At 46.0% G+C, this 17,724-nt stretch overlaps 1 protein-coding gene across 7 annotated transcripts in view; it reads right to left on the bottom strand.

The window, feature by feature from the left end:
• The window catches only part of TMEM243 (transmembrane protein 243), a 23,847-nt gene extending 6,474 nt beyond the window's left edge, over window positions 1–17,373 (bottom strand). For 2 of the 7 annotated variants that reach the window (XM_009243063.2, XM_054559574.1), the window contains exons 1-2: window positions 17,303–17,366; window positions 16,178–16,470 (exon numbers count right to left, since the gene is read on the bottom strand). In XM_009243063.2, the coding sequence (XP_009241338.1) occupies window positions 16,178–16,255 (78 nt within the window). In that variant the 5' untranslated portion in view covers window positions 16,256–16,470; window positions 17,303–17,366. Of the gene's footprint in view, window positions 1–367; window positions 656–16,177; window positions 16,471–17,137 lie in introns of those variants that run through there. The other 5 variants (XM_009243061.3, XM_054559572.1, XM_054559573.1 and 2 more) reach the window with 5 other exon arrangements.
• Window positions 17,374–17,724: the final 351 nt, after the last annotated feature.

Raw genomic sequence — 17,724 nt, 5'->3', positions numbered from 1 at the left:
GTTCCAGAAGACTGACTTGCCAAAGGTCACACAGCTAGGTAATGGCAAAAAATCTCCTATCCAATGCTGGTCGCAAAAGACAAGTGTAATGAACAGTTCAAAAGGTCTAACAGTCCTTAAACTAATAAATACAGACCTTAACACAGTCTAGAAACCAAGGTTCTCATCTCATTCTGCCACTAGCTAGCTTTGCAACCTCAAAAGGATTCCTTAACCCATTTGACTCTATCAAATGAGAAGACTGGGCTAAATGATACCTGGTCCCTTTCAGTTCTTACACTTTATGGTTCTGAATCACCAGACTGCACTTGGGCCTAAGAAGGACTAATCCCCTAGTGATTAAAAGCCAGAGAACCCTTATACTTGCCTGGTCAGTCATTAGCCAGCATCTGCTAGAGAAACTAAAACTGAAATGATCAGGTGGTAACAATGGCCCTGGGAGGAAACTGGCAATAACATCCCAAATAATCAAAAGCTAGCTCTGCCCTCAGCTCCTCAGCTCCCTGGAAATATCCTGGTTCTAAACAGTTTGGAATGCTTACAAGTGACATTGTATTCAGCCTTCCATTTCCATGGCAATGTTTTGCCTACTTCTAAAATGAATTTCAAGGGCATGTGCTACTATAATAAAACCCTAACCTAACCAACAATAAAAAGACCAAGACAAAATTTCTAAAAGGCTTTGGGGAATGGGGGAATGGGGGAATGGGGGGGAAAAAAAGCTAAAGAATTTACAATGGCCAGGCATGGTGGCTCACACCTGTAATCCCAGCACTTTGGAAGGCCAAGGTGGGAGGATCACTTGAGTTCAGGGATTCAAGACCAACCTGGGAAAAATACTGAGACCTTGTATCTACAAAAAAAATATAAAAATTATCTGGGTTTGATGACATGTGCCTGTAGTCCCAGCTACTTGGGAGGCTGAGGTGGAAGGATCACTTGAGCCGAGGAGGTCAAGGGTGCAGTGAGCAAGGATCACGCCACTGCACTCCAACCTGGACAGAATAAGAATCTTAAAAAAAAAAAAAAAAAAAATTGTCTTAAAAAACATTTCTCATTTAAACGCAAATGTTTGTATGAAGACTTCTGACAGCCAAGTGGGAAGTACAACAGAATTTTAAGTTCTAACTAATAATAAAAGTAAGCATACTGGATAATTAGAGTCAAAATTCTCCTGGCTCTAAAAAGAATTTGTCCCATGAGTCGGGACAAATCTAGGGACACAGAAAATATAGATAATTCATACACAATCATTTCTTATATTGGTCCATAAAAAAATCCCAAAGGCATAATGTCAACTCATTTCCCAAAAAAGCAAGCTCTGGCATGGTTAAAATGCTACTCCCAATTTTGACTACTCATCTGTATTAGTTTCCACACTGCTGATAAAGACATACCCAAAACCGGGTAGTTTGTAAAGAAAAAGAGATTTAATGGACTCACAGTTCCACATAGCTGAGGTAGCCTCACAATCGTGGCGTACAGTGATAGGCACGTCTTACATGATGGCAGGCAAGAGAGAAAATGAGAGCCAAGCAAAAGGGGAAACCCCTTATAAAATCATCAGATCTCATGAGACTTATTGACTACCATGAGAACAGTATGGGGGAAACTGCCCCCATGATTTGATCATCTCCCACTGGGTCCCTCACACAACACATGGGAATTATGGGAGCTACAATTCAGAAGGAGATTTGGGTGGAGACACAGCCAAACCATACAATTTCATCCCTGGCCCCTCCCAAATCTCATGTCCTCACATTTCAAAACCAATCATGCCTTTGCAACAGTCCCCCAAAGTCTTAACTCATTTCAGCATTAACTCAAAAGTCCACAGTCTGAAGTCTCATCTGAGACAAGTCCACCTATAAGTCTGTAAAATCAAAAGTTAGTTACTTCCTAGATACAATGGGGGTACGGGCATTGGGTAAATACACACATTCCAAATGAGAAAAACTGGCCAAAATAAAGGGGCTACAGGCCCCATGCAAATCAAAAAACCAGCAGGACAGTCGATTTTTAAAGCTCCAATGTCTCACATCCAGGTCATGCTGATGCAAGAGGTAGGTTCCCATGGTCTTGGGTGGCTCTGCCCCTGTGGCTTTGCAAGGTACAGCCTCCTTCCCAGCTGCTTTTACAGGCTGGCCTTGAGTGTCTGCTGCTTTTCCAGGCACATGGAGCAAGTTTCAGTGAATCTACCATTCTGGCAACTGGAGGATGGTGGCCTTCTCACAGCTCCACTAGGCAATGCCCCATGGGGACTCTGTATGGGAGCTTCAACCCCACATTTCCTTTCCTTACTGCCCTAGCAGAGGTTCTCCATGAGGGCCCTGGCCCTGCAGCAACCTCTGCCTGGATATCCAGGTGTTTCCGTATGTCCTCTGAAATCTAGGCAAAGGTTCCCAAACCTCAATTCTTGACTTCTGCGCACCTGCAGACCCAACACCACATGGAAGTTGCCAGTGCAGCTCTGAAGTCATGGCCTGAGCTGTACCTTGGCCCCTTTTAGCCATGGCTAGAGCTGCTGGGACAAACAGCACCAAGTCCCTAAGCTGCATACAGCAGGAGAGGGCCTGGGCCCAGCCCACAAAACCATTTTATCCTCCTAGGCCTCTAGGCCTGTGATGGGAGGGGCTGCCTCAAAGGTCTCTGACATGCCCTGGAGACATTTTCCCCACTGTCTTGGGGATTAACATTTGGCTCCTCATTACTTATGCAAATTTCCACAGCTGACTTAGATTTCTCCTTAGGAATTTTTTTTTTCTATTGCATTGTCAGGCTGCAAATTTTCTCCTTAGGAATTTTTTTTTTCTATTGCATTGTCACGCTGCAAATTTTCCAAACTTCTATGCTCTGTTTCCCTTTTAAAACTTAATGCTTTTAACAGCACCTGAGTCACCTCTTGAATGCTTTGCTGCTTAGAAATTTCTTCTGCCAGATACCCTAACTCATCTCCCTCAAGTTCAAAGTTCCACAAATCTCTAGGGCTGAGGCAAAGTGCCACTGGTCTCTTTGCTAAAACATAACAAGAGTCACCTTTACTCCAGTTCCCAACAAGTTCTTCATCTCCATCTGAGACCACCTCAGCGTGAACCTTATTGTCCATATCACTATCAGCATTTGGTCAAAACCATTCAACAAGTCTCTAGGAAGGAAACTTTCCCACATCTTCCTGTCTTGTGAGCCCTCCAAGTCTCTAGGAAGTTCCAAACTTTTCCTATCTTCTTCTGAGCCCTCCAAACTGTTCCAACCTGCCTGTTACCCAGTTCCAAAGTCGCTTCCACATTCTCGGGTATCTTTACAGAAGTACCCCACTCCTGGTACCAATTTATGTATTAGTCCGTTTTCACACTGCTGATAAAGACATACCTGAGACTGGGTAATTTATAAAGAAAAAGGTTTAATGGACTCACAGTTTCAAGTGGCAGAAGGCAAAGGGTATGTCTTACATGGTGGCAGGCAAGAGAGAAAATGAGAGCCAGGCAAAAGGGGCTTCCCCTTATAAAATCATCAGATCTCATGAGACTTATTCACTACCACAAGAACAGTATGGGGGAAACTGCCCCCATGATTCAATTATCTCCCACCGGGTCCCTCCCACAACACGTGGGAATTATGGGAGCTAAAATTCAAGATGACATTTGGGTGAGGACACAGCCAAACCATATCATCATCCTTCAGAACTCAACACTATCAACTTCACTGTAAATCCTTTCTGGACACCACCCTGGGCACCTCCCCTCAGAGCACCCACATCACTTTACTCAGTCTTTACACTTAACTGCATCAAAATATATTGCTTGTGTCCCACACTGGCAGTTAATGGTGGGAAAGACAGTCTACAAGTAGTCCCCCTTACCGGCGGGGGATACACTCCAAGACGACCAGTGGATGCCTGAAACCACAAATAGTACCAAACCCTATACATACTGTTTTTTCAATCAGATAACAGAGATGGCTACTAAGTGACTAACAGGCAGGTAGCATCTACTGGACAAAGGGATGATTCAAGTCCCCAGCAGGAGCAGGACAGAGTGAGAGTTAATCGTATTACATAGAACAGTGCACAGTTTAAAACTTACAAATTATTTCTAAAGTTTTCCATTTAATATTTTTGGACCACGGCTGACCACAGGTAACTGAAGCCTAGAAAAGTGAAGCTGTGGATTAGTGGGAACTACTACACTTGTTTTCCTTTTTGACAGTGTGGCACACTGTAAGCACTCAATGAATGTTCGTTAAACGGAAGACTCAAAAGCAGAAATGGCCAATAGTATTTTCTTTAGAATGCCTCTCACCAGTAGAGACCATTCATCTCATCTTACCACTTAGGGCCTGGCCTGTCAATAGGAACATAATGTGCCTCACTGCTGCAGGGCAGGCATGCAACGGCACCACAGAAGCTGTGGCCTGATCCTGCAGACCAAGAGGTCACGGTCTGCCAGCCACAAAGGTGCAACACCCTAACAGATACCTCCCAGGCTAGGCTCTGTTGGTCCCAAAGAAATATCAATGGTAAACAATGGGGATCTCTGAGGTCCAGGTTTTCCTGAGTAGAAGCCTAGTTACTTTCTGCTAGGGCAGGATCAAGGACTGATTTATAAGGCATCACAGCTCTGAACTCCAGCTGACAAATCAATCCTTTGGCAATGGTCCCCAACACTCCCAGAGAGGGGCAAGGCAAAACAGAGAAAAGTCCTTGCAGAAAAGCAAAAACCTGGATGGACAATGCCATGAAGACATTCCCTACTACATTCTTGAGGGAGAAGGCAGGGTAGAGGGTGGAGGAAGATTGAGAACTCCATTTTTGGTGTTACTTCTAAACTTTCTATGTGATTCCACAGAAGTCTTTCTCCTCAGACAGCATCGCAGGGAGTCCTATAGACCCACATCCCTTACCAGGTGCTCAATCCAATTTCCAGGTTAGACCTCACACCTTCAAGTGTCCTCCTCTGTCAGACATCCTACCCCTGGAAGCTGTTCCACATGATCAAACTGCATCCTAATAGAGCTCATGCCCCTGTGTACTCTGCCAGGGCTCGTGAGACTTATTCACCACCACGAGAACAGTATGGGGGAAACCAATCCCATGATTCAATCATCTCCCACCAGGTCCCTCCCACAACACATGGGAATTATGGGAGCTACAATTCAGGAGGAGATTTGAGTAGAGACACAGCCAAACCATATAATTTCATCCCTGGCCCCTCCCAAATCTCATGTCCTCACATTTCAAAACCAATCATGCCTTTGCAACAGTCCCTAAAGTCTTAACTCATTTCAGCATTAACTCAAAAGTCCACAGTCTGAAGTCTCATCTGAGACAAGTCCACCCATGAGTCTGTAAAATCAAAAGCAAGTTAGTTACTTCCTAGATACAATGGGAGTATGGGCATTGGGTAAATACACACATTCCAAAATCAGAAAAACTGGCCAAAACAAAGGGGCTACAGGCCCCATGCAAATCCAAAAACCAGCAGGGCAGTCAATTTTTAAAGCTCCAATGTCTCATATCCAGGTCATGCTGATGCAAGAGGTAGGTTCCCATTGTTTTGGGCGGCTCCGCCCCTGTGCTTTGCAGGGTACAGTTCTGATACTTTCTTTGAAAACTCAGCTCCAGGTCACCCCCAAACCTCCAACCACTTCTAGATACCAGCAATAGGCCTTGCTCTGAAGTCTTTAAGCTATCCTAACTACAAATGTCAGTTTACTCCTCTGTCTCTTCCTCTACCTTGGAAGGTCTGGGAAGGTAAGGACCATGTCTTCCTTGTTCACTGTTGAATTTTGGGCCACCATATATGGCTATATAGCTGAAGTTCAGCCCAATGTTGCACTTTCCAAGTTTTGCACCCTGGCATCAGCCTGCATCTACCCAGAGGCAACAGCACATTTTTCTAATTCAGACAAAGCCAAGCCACATGTTTATGAGGGCTCCCACTACCCAGGGTGTAAATACCCTTCCGATTGTACAAAGATGCCACCATATGGCTGGGTGATGGCCCTGGCCATATCCCTCTGCCAACCACGATGGCTAGCAGGAGAGATAATCAATATTAGTTGAAATAACACACTAACTGGGCTTACTACAAATTCATGTTTTCTATCCTCACCTGGGCCTTCACTGTATTTCCATGGCCTCTTATTTTGGGTGGACTGCCCCTGCTTCTCTCCGGGAAGTGGTTTGAAGCTCCAGCTCTCCTCAGGTTCCCAGTCCTACCCTTGAAGTCTTTACATCCATTCTCACACTACTAGAAAGAACTACCTGAGACTGGGTAATTATAAAGAAAAGAGGTTTAACTGAATAACAGTTCCACATGGCTGGGGAGACCTCAGGAAACTTACAATCATGGTGGAATGTGAAGGGGAAGCAAGCCACATATTACATGGCAGCATGAGGGGGTGGGAAAGGGTGGGAATGAGAGAGACTGGGGAGAAGAGGTTGAGAGGGGGGAAGAGGGGAAGAGAGAGAGGTGGGAGAGAGAGAAAGACAGTGCGAGAGTGAAAGTGAAAGAGAGAGAGAGAGACAGTAAGACAGTGAGAGAGACAGTGAGACAGTGAGAGAGACAGTGAGAGAGACAGTGAGACAGTGAGAGAGACAGTGAAACAGTGAGAGAGACAGTGAGACAGTGAGAGCATGAGACAGTGAGATAGTGACCACGCGCGAGACAGAGAGAGGACAGTGAGAGAGAAACAGAGGGGAGGGGGACAGAGAGAGAGAGACGGGGGGACAGAGACAGAGAGACAGAGGAGAGGGAGGGGGGACAGAGAGCGAGAGGAGGGGGAGGAGGGGACAGAGAGAGACAGAGGAGGGGAAGGGGGGACAGATGGGGAGGGCAGGAGCGGGGAAGCGTGCGGGAGTGGGGAACTGCCACATGCATTTAAACCATCTGATGTCATGAGACCTCGTTCATGAGACAGCACTGGGGGATGGTGCTAAACCATTAGAAACTGCCCCCATGACCCGATCACGTTCCTCCCTGCCCCTCAACATGTGGAGATTACAATTTGACATGAGATTTGGATAAGGACATAGCCAAACCATGTCATTCAGCCCCTGGGCCCTCCAAAACCTCATGTCCTTCTCACATTTCAAAACCAATCATGCCTTCCCAACAGTCCCCCCAAAGTCTTAACTCATTCCAGCATTAACTCAAAAGTCTAAGTCCAAAGTCTCATCTGAGACAAAGCAAGTCCCTTCCACCTATGAGCCTGTAAAATCAAAAACAAGTTAGTTACTTCCAAGATACAATGGGGGTTACAGGCTTTGGGTAAACAGACCCATTCCAAAAGGGAGAAATCAGCCAAAATGAAGGGGCTACAGGCCCCATGCAAGTCTAAAACCCAGCAGGGCAGTCATTAAGTCTTAAAGCTCCAAAATAACCTCCTTTGGCTCTATGTTTCACATCTAGGCCACACTAATGCAAGCAGTGGGCTCCTAAGGCCTTGAACAACTCCACCCTGTGGTTCTGCAGGGTACAGCCCCCACAGCTGCTTTCACAGGCTAGCGCTGTCTGTGGCTTTTCCAGGCATACAATGCAATCCATAACAGCTCCCCCTTGCAGCAAACTTCTGGACATCCAAGCATTTCCATACATCCTCTGAAATCTAGGCGAAGGCTCCCAAACTCTTGCCTTCTGTGCACCCACAGACCCAACAGCATGTGGAAACCACCAAGGTTTGGGACTTGGACCCTCTTAAGCAACAGCTCAAGCTATATCTTGGCCCCTTTTAGCCACAGCTGGAGCTGGAGCAGCTGTGACACAGGGCACTGGGGCCCAGGACTTGATCCACAAAACCATTTTTCCTTGACAGGCCTCAGGGCCTGTAGTGGGGGGGCTGCTGTGAAGCTCTCTGAAATTCCCTGGGGACATTTTCCCCATTGTCTTAGCTATTAACATTCAGCTCCTCAACTGCATCTCATTATTGGGCCACCAGAAATAGCAGCCCGACCCTCAGTTTGTTCTAGGAACAATACCTCCTGGCACTTTGTTCTTCCTTTTATAAAAGGCTCAATCCCATTTTATACTCATCCCTTACCCTCCCTACCCACGAGTTCCTCAGGTCACTGAAGACAATGATTATCTTCTCCTGGGATGGGGAAAGAGCAAGGCAACACATTTAGCAAGTATTAAATGCCCAAAGGGTGCTACTTCCTACCATTGTTTACCTGGACTGAGTGATTCAGACCCTTGAGCCACATCCTACAATTTTGCCTCCAAAGTTCTGCATTTCTCAAGCAAACTTAAGGGTCCCAATACCATAAATAAAAGTTTGATTCTCAGAAATGACTTTGCTTCTCTTCTTCCAAATCACAGCAGACAACTTCTCACCATGAAAGCTGTGTAAGTGGCCTAGTCAGAAGCCTAAGGGGCCAGGAAAAAGCATGAGAGGATGCAAAATGTGGGAGAAGGTTTATTTTGAGCCCAGCTGAATAAAGAAACCTCAAGCCCTGTGTCCAGGGATTTAATATGGGTCCCTCAGAGTAGCATGGCTCTGACTGTACAGGAGCTTCCCCTTGCACTGTCACTAGAGACAACCAGAGGTATAGCAGCCACACAGGTGGAAAGGAAGGAGACATTCTGTCTCACTGGCTAACTCTAGGATGCAGTGAATTATGACCCATAGGTACTACTGCTCTGAGACTTCCCAAAGCAATACCAGACTTTGAACAGTGCCAAGAGCACGGGATGTGCAAGAGAAAACATTTATGAGAATTCGGGCACACCCATCCGTTACAACTTTTACACTCGATTCTCTCCCAAACACATGACCTCCACTGCTACACGTGGACCTGTATTTTAAAAGTTACAACTTTTAAGCCTTAGTTTTCATATTTGTACAATGTCTACCATGTGAAGTCGTAATAAGGATTAGAAGAGAATACATAGAAAGCCCCTACAATTGAGTATCTGACATTCAGTAGAGGGTCAGTAAATGGCAGCTAATATGGTATTTGCACTATTTATACCATGTCTAAGGGTGAATCTTACCAATGAGAGATCAGGCTCCTCAGAGCTGAGAGAGAGCTGAGCTGGCCTCACACCCTGGCCCCAATTTCTATGGCAGCCCCAATTTCAAATGCATTCCACCATTCTCACAGGGACACCGAGGTTTATCCACCCATATGTCCCTTCAGCAACTCAGAAAATATGGTCACTATACCCATACATAGCCTATGAGCCAACTATAAGAAAAAAGTGACTCAATTCAGTAAGCAAAGGATATTACCAAAGACCAGCAAAAATCACATCCAGAGAAAACTCAGTAGACCATCAGCTTCTGAGAGACCAGAACTCAGTTTAAGTTTTTTTTTTTAATACAATATTGTATTTACTACTGGCCTCTGCTACATACAGCTTAGCAGAAAGAAAAAGAGAAAAATGATTTTACTTGCATGAGAGCTTGAAGCATCACTTCCTGTTTTGATATCTAGCATATCGAGGTTGCTAAACAGTCCCTGCCTTCTACTGTGAGCTCAGAATGTCCCAAGAATGTAGGTTACTTTTTGATAATGCTAAATTCTCACTTTGCTTAAAACTTAATATACATGAAATCAAGAACTTGGTAAGCCATTGTCCCTAGACCTAAAAAGGCTACAAAAATGAGGAAACTGGCACCTACCATTAAAGAGCTTATTCTATAGTTAGGAGGCAAGACCTACATGAGTCCCTCACAGCACAAGGAGAAAGTGCCAGGGGACATCTTTGACAGCCAGGCTCACAGAAGGAAAGTGAGAAGAGACTGGTTTACAGGGAAGGTTCTAAAGTAGGGAATCAGACTGAGCAGAATTCAGATATTTAGAGAAGACGGGACATAGCAGAAAGGAGAACGACATTTATGAAGAGCAAAGAGGCAGCTAAAAGAAAGGGGTCCATGGAGAGGTATTAGCCTGGACTGGGCTTACACAGAGCAAGAGTAAGGCCAGTGCATCTCAACCCTTCCTATGCACCAGCATCCCCTGAGGACCTTCCAGAAATACCAGCGCCTGGGCCCCACACCCAGAGATTACAGTCCACTGATCTAGGGGTGGAAGACAGAAAACTTACATACAGTACTAAAGAAAAAGTGATGGCATTTATTTTTCCTAATTACTTTTCTAGCACACACAAAAAAAGGCAAAGTTGTTTTGGCAGGCTGAATGAGAGGAGAGGAGAGAACTGTTTCACCTTTGGGTGACTAACCCTCCTTTGAGAGAAATAGCTGTGCTTGATCACCTAGAAGCTCTATATAGAGGAAATAAACTAAAGCCTGCACTCCTCAGAGAACAGCATTGGTAGCTCTAAGACAGAGGAAGGGGCTGCTGGCACAGACCCAGCTATCTTAATCATAGCTTTATTCTTTTTCTCTTCTTTGCATTTTTAAAAATTATTTTATTATCATCCCTACTGAGCCTTGTTCTTAAATAAGCGACAACAAAAATGGCATGAAGTAGCAACTCTAATCTTACATGATTATTTGCCGAGGCCAAATGCTCCAAGTTTGAATTGCTTGACTAACACTAATCGTAAAAAGCCCTTGCTTTTCACCGTCTTTGTTTTCTTTTTCTTTTTTTTTTTTATTGAGGGTATGGGGATAAAGGAAGATACTTTTGTCTTTAGAACCAAAGATCTGAGCCTCAGAGCCCACTAAACTTGCCCCCTCCACAGAGGGCCTCCCTCTCACTATGGTATCTACTGAGGAATTCAGTGTATGTGCCTTCTCCCCAAATCATTGACTTTATGTATCACATCCAAGAAGGAATAAAGGAGCAAGAACTGTCACCACCCTTCTTACAGGATGAGTCACTTATTTTGTGATCAGTGACCACCCACAGAGTGGGCTGATCTAGAAACTGGTTTGCACTACATGGCACCAAGTGGAGAGTGTTCATTCTTCTCCCATTTGCCCTAGCTATAGGATGCTGCTTTGCTTTCTCGAGAAAACCATTCTCTCCCTCTTCTCCTAGTTTCACCAGTCTAGATGGACTGAAACTGACTTCAGATGATACCACAGCCAGCTAACAAGTCGAGATCAAGACTGTCACAAGCCCTGAGAATAATTTAGTGCTCTTCTAACACAAGACAGTGGGAAAGACTGTCCAAACTGTGTACTAAAGCTTGTACTAAAGCAAACTTTTAAAGGTAGTTGTGGGCAGAAGAGGGGAGAACATTTCCAGGTTTTAGTTTACCCTAGGGGACAGGATGGGAGGGAAAAGCAGAGGAAGGCGATTCACTGAACCATGTTTCCCAAAGTATATTCTGTAGAAACTTATCTAGTGAATGCTCTAAGGAGCTGGAGGTAAGACTTGAGTAAGGCATTGTGCTAGGGCTAAAAAGGCCACACCACCTAAACAGTTTATAAAGTGCTACTCATCCACCCTCACCAACTAGAGTCACAGTAAAAATTGGCATATTTAAGCTTCCAAAGCCCACAACAAAGAAAAATGTTTCACAAACTTGGTTATGGAATCACCATAACATTTCAGCTGCTTTAAAACTAAGCTGTCTGAAATGGTTGGGTATCCCTTATCCAAAATGCTTGGGACCAGAAGCGTTTCTGATTTCAGATATTTTTTCGGGCTTTGGAATATTTACATATACATAATGAGATCTTGGGGTGGGACACAAGTCTAAGCACAACATTTGTTTCATATACACCTTACACACATAGCCTGGAAGACAACTTTTATATTTTTAAAATTTTTGTGCATGAAATGAAGTTTGTGTTAAGTACTTTTGTGTGGAAATTCCCACTTGTAGCATCAAGTCAGTGCTCAAAAAGTTTTGGATTTTGGAGCATTTCGGATTTTGGATTTGGGACATCAGCCTGTACTAGTCATACGTGGTTACTGAGCATCTGAAACATGGCTAGCGTGAATTCAGATGGGCTGTTAATGTAAAATACACACTGGATTTCAAAGGCTTCATACAAAAAAATTGTAAAAGTATCTCAGTTTGTTTTTTGTTTGAGATAGAGTCTTGTTCTGTCACCCAGGCTGCAGTTCAGTGGTGCGAGCCTGCAGCTGGGACCACAGGTGGGTGCCACCATGACCAGCTAATTTTTTGTGTGTGTGTGACAGGATCTCATTTTGTTGCTCAGGCTGGTTTCAAAATCCTGGGCTCAAGTGATTCTCCCACCTCAGCCTCCCAAAGTGCTGGGATTACAGGCCTGAGCCACCATGCCTAGTTAAAAAAAATTTTTTAAAATATTGATTATATGTTGAAATGATAGTATTAATATTTTGGAAATAAGGGGTTAAATAAAATTATTAATATTTCACTTGTTTCTTTATACTTTTTCATATGGCTACTAAGAAATGTAAACTACATATATGGCTGCTCACATCATATTTCTACTGGACAGCACTCTTTTAGAAAATGCTAAGCCATAACACAGGCTTGGAAACTTCAGATATTTCTTATCATCTTGGTATCTGTGCCATATTTTTCACCTGAAAGAGCAGTACTATAGCATAAAACTTGGGAATGGTTTAAAAAAGATGTAAAAAGCATCTGGACATTCAAATTAGGATTCATAAGATAGCCAACCTAACATGAAAATTCCATAGGTATCAAGGAATGAGGTCTATGTTTCTTACAAAAGACGAACACCTTTCCTTTTTTGTCAATAATCCCTAGGACAGGCACGATGGCTCAAGTTTATAATCCCAGAACTTTGAGAGGCTGAGGTGGGAGGATCGCTTGAGGCCACGAGTTTGAGACCAGCCTGAGCAATACAGGAAGCCCCATCTCTACAACAAATTAAAAAGGCCCAGGCGTGGTGGCTCACGCCTGTAATCTCAGCACTTTGGGAGACCAAGGCGGGCAGATCACGAGGTCAGGAGATCGAGACCATCCTGGTTAACACGGTGAAACCCCCGTCTCTACTAAAAATACAAAAAAATTAGCCAGGTGTGGTGGCAGGTGCCTGTAGTCCCAGCTGCTCGGGAAGCTGAGGCAGGAGAATGGCATGAACCTGGGAGGCAGAGCTTGCAGTGAGCTGAGATTGCACCACTGCACTCCAGCCTGGGCGACAGAGCGAGACTCCGTCTCAAAAAAAAAAAAAAAAAAGTTAGCCAGGCTTGGTAGAAGGCGCCTATAGTCCCAGCTACTCAGGAAGCTGAAGTGGGGGAATCACTTGAGCCCAGGAGGTTGAGACTGCAGTGAGCCGTGGTCAGGCCACTGCACTCCGATGTGAGTGACAAACTGAGACACTGCCTCAAAGACAAAAAAATCCCTTAGATATTTATGGAACAATAGAGAACTGTTTCACTTTGCCTTTCTCTCCATGACTATGCCTGTAAAGCTATTCCTAAATAGGAATAACTTAGAATGAACAATTTTCATGCTAAAGATTGAATAAATCTGAGATTTCAGTAACTGAAATCACTATGTGCACTCAGCACACATAAAGGTAAAAAAAGTTCCTTCAGGGATTCCCCAAGAGGGTGCTGCTCAAGGCCAACTTAGTTATATATTAATAGTCATTGTTCTATAATAGATTTCATTATGTCTCACCTCACGACTTGGGGCAAACCACTTCAACCCCTATTTTCTGTGAAAGGGCAACAGGTATGCAGATGTCTGGAGCGCTTTGAGAAGCAAAAACTGCCTAATTACTGACTTCACTATTCAACTCATGAAAGGGAGTTGGTGAAGCATTACCAGAGGAAACTACTTGTATGACTGAACACGTAACTCTCTCTGAGGGTTCCACTTCCTTAGTTGTAAAACAGAAATAAGAACACCCATCTCACAAAGGAATCTGATGATCAAACAAGGGAAAGCTGAATGGCCACCATGTTGCCTGGCACTGAGGAAACACAAACATACTCTAGACTCTTCTCTGCTCTTTGAGCTTCAGTTCTCTTTGCCTTAGAGTTTGCACCTAAAGTTAAGAGGCTATATGTGTCAGTTCTCATAAAGCAAGTAAGATTACAAAATGCACAGGAAACCACCTGCGAGACTAGGATAGGAACTGGGCTTTTATTCTTTCTCGATGTTCTCAGAACTTGTAGTTCACTAACAGCAAGTTTCCACTGTGAAGTGGCTATTGTGTCGTTTCCTGGCATGTAAAACAGCAAGCTGCAGACACCCACACACAAGAGCAAGTGATGGGTTTCTCAGAGTCCCCAGGATCCTGCTCTAGCAGTTGCTGCCTCTGTGGAAATGGATCCACTGTAATGTGTCCTACCCTTTCACTATTGAGGCTCCATTCCTGGGCCTTACCCTCCTCAGGCCCTCAAATCTTCATTTGCTATGAACACATATGGACGCCTCTCCTCTCTCAGATGTGGCATCTCCATTTATAAGATACATGTTTTCTCCCACCTCAGACCAGGGGTCTCTCTCCCTTCTCCATTCTGTAGAATTTATCTATGTCCAATCACCCTGTCAACTTCACAGAAGGAGCTAAAGGGAGAAATTTTGAGAGATCAGGAATTAATATATATTAACTTTTTTCTCTGAATAGCTGAAGCTATTATTACAATGCCCTAAAGTTTCCTAAATAATCCTAGTGCGATATATTCTTGTAGTAAGTAAGTACACAATAAAAGATACATTTGGAATAGTAAAGTTCTTGAATGGGTTTCAAATGGATCATGGGCAATAGGAAACTGAAATCATTGGATGTTTTGGCCCAAGCTGTTCAGAAAACATCAATATTTCTAAGTGCCTGCATAAATGGACAAGTCCATTACCAAGTCATCTACCTCTATAATTACAAGAGCTATGAGTTAAAAGAGGTCAAAGATCTGGATCACCCAGAACCCCAATCTATGTGCTGAAGCACACTGGGGAGGCACTCTCTTAGTTCTTGGGACAGATGGACAAATTTCCCATACAAAAGCAACCAGTTCTTGTCTGTACCCTAACATGTCCCTGTCGTAGCACAGATCCAACCACATCACATTTGTCTACATTTTTTTCTCCACCTGATAGGGTTCCTTGGCTCCCCAGGGCCAAGTACATAATGGTCAATAACGTTTGCCTAAGATGGAACATCTACTGGAGGAGGAATGCGTCTCAAACCAGAAGCACTGTGGGCTGGGATTATACAAAGCCACCAGATGAACAAGGTGCATCTTCCCGGAGATCGAGTTTAAAACGCTTTCATATTAAAACATTTTGAGAAGAGAAAGTAAAATCCACGTGGAGTTTAAAAAATAAAGTAGTCCTGTGGCAGCCTCATAGCTTCCAAATTCAGGGCTATTCCCCAGACTGCCAGGTTTACCAGTTCCCTATCCTGTCTGCTGGAGGGTTCCTGCCAAAACTAAGAAATCCCGGAAGCTCTGGACTCTACAAGTGCATTACCTTTCGAGAGCAGAAAGCACTTTATCAGAGGTCAAAGATCACCAATGCCACCTTTTTTTTTTTTCCTTCTTTCAGGCCAGTCAAGTGAAGCAGGGAGATTGGAGAAGGAACAAAGAAATCTGTAACGGGCTATGATCAATTAGTTGTCAACACTACTGCACTGGGACCAGCCAACCAATGCCACTTTTAGGTGAAAAAATAAACCAGGCAGATCTTGCCCAAACTACTCAGAAAGTTAATGCTGACGATAGAAAAAGATCTCTCCTCAATTGTTGGCCCAGGACATCACATAATTAATCCTTTTTAAAAGGTGTTACACATTTTAAAGCCTAGAATAATGTACGGTAGCCTGTTCAGGTTCAGGGACCCCTTGATCACTTTCTGGAATGGAGGCCATCATTCAAGAACTCCTCACCTCAAGCCTCTCCCCTTTCCTTGCTTGGCTGCTTCACAGCTCAGGAATGAAACCTTATGAGTTCTATGTAAACAGGAATCAGAAGCACCCCTTCTCGGCTCTCTTAGGAAGCTTTGGGCGCATACCTGAAGTCTCTGGAGGGTCAGTACTCCTGCTGGAGGTGCAGCTGTACAACCACTAAATCAACCTCCCCTCCGGAGGGGGTTCCGCACTACCCATAAGGGCTTCTAACAACCCCGAACTTTCTGAACTTTTCTCCACTCCAGCCTTCAAGGCTGTTAGCCAACCATGTCCCAAAGCAGGCGACGATTGGCAGGGCAAACATCTTGAGAGGGAAGCGGGATTGCAGAACCAGCTTCCTCCCTAAAAGTGCTTTTAGGAGCCGCAGAAGGACACAGCCCGGACTCCGCGGGAGGGCAGGCGGCGGACACACCCCCCATACCAGTCTGGAGTCACAATCCGCACTCACCTTGGCGGACGTCTCCCCAAACAGAGGTCTGTTGTCCAGGCCACTGGTGCCGTAGGTCCTGGTAGCAAAGTCCTCCATTTTGGGGTTTCTTCACTTTCCCCAAGCCACTTAAAAGCAAGCCAGCATGACCTCCCGAGGTCTCAGGTCCACGACTGCAAGCCTCCTCCTCACGGCTCCCGCATAGCCGAACCCGAGTGGTCGGGGAAGCGCTGGCGCCAGGGATGGGTGGGGGCTCACACGCGGGGAACGCGACCGCTCCGCCCCGGCCCCGCGCACCTCCTCATCTTGAGCAGCTGCCGCAGGAAGTGAAAGGAAACAAACACTGCGTGGCGGACTCTCAGCGGGACGCCCCCGCCCGGGCAGCTCCCACTTCCTCAAATCTCAGCCCTCGGCGCCGCGTGGCTCTCCGCCCCTCTGGGCCCCCAGAGCAGCTCCGCCCGCCGCTCGCCCCCGGCTGTGGTTAGCAAATCAAATCGCAGTCCCCTCGCCCCGGGAGTGACTCCCACACGTCGCCCCCCATTTTTTACACAATAATTTCCCATGTTTTCCCAATTTTCTACGTTAAGCACGTATTCCTTCATGTTCAAGGGAGAAAAAGTTTTCTTGGAAGAACGCATTGAGAACCCCTCGCCTAGCCTTCTGCGTCTTCCCCACTACGTTCCCCAGCTGCGGCGGGAGGAGTGAAGGCGGCGGGAGGAGTGAAGTTGCCGGAGCACAGCCCAACGCTCCGCACACCCCTTCCGCAGGGCGGCGGGTTCAGGTCGCTGCCGGGGCCGACCCAAGCAACTTGGATCCCCTCTCATGTGTTCCATCTACCCCAGGGCCGGCGTGCTCGCCGCAGCTCCCGCCGCTGCTCTCCCCGCGCTCTCTGCCGGAACCGCAGCAGGAGTACGGTCTAGGCACAGCGAGAGGGAGAATCCCGCCTCGGCCCTGCCCGTATTGGTCCCGCGCCCGCCAAACCTCGGCATCCCCTAGGCGCTCGCACGCTGTGGGGGGGCCTGGCCGCGCCGGGGAGAGCGGGTCCTTGGTCCGCACCCACGCCGGGATCCGGTGCGGCGGCCCAGGAACGCGGGCCAGATGCGTGGGGGAGGAATCGCGCGGTCCCGTCGCAGCGCTGTGGGTCACCTCCCGGCTCCTTCTCAGGTCCCCCGACCCGGACCCGCTGCCTCCGTCGCAAGTCGGCCCGCCCAGGTCGCGTCACAACCGAGGCCGCCAATCCCGTGGACCGAGGCGCCGCATTGGCTGCGGAGCTTTATTTCTAGAGGTGCCAGCTTATTCCCCGTGGGGCGGCTAATCTCCGCGGCTGCACGTTTCTCAGCTCCTTAGCCCTTAGTAATTAGTGTCCATGCAATCCACGTGGGCAAGGCACATTTCTGCAGATAGCCTTGCACCTGGCTGAAAGCATCTTAAAAACAATCAACCTGCTTTAACCACCTCAGTCTTCGCTTAACGAGGACAGAATGGCAGTCACTGGTAATTTTGGTTTAGAGTTGTTTGCATGTTTGCCTTGATTTGTTCTGTGACAGGGATCTTATATGTTTATAGAA

Source organism: Pongo abelii, chromosome 6, assembly GCF_028885655.2.
Source record: "Pongo abelii isolate AG06213 chromosome 6, NHGRI_mPonAbe1-v2.0_pri, whole genome shotgun sequence".
In the NCBI taxonomy this organism is placed as follows: domain Eukaryota; kingdom Metazoa; phylum Chordata; class Mammalia; order Primates; family Hominidae; genus Pongo; species Pongo abelii.
Note: the sequence above shows the minus strand (reverse complement) of the source record. Positions and strands in the feature narration are given on the sequence as shown.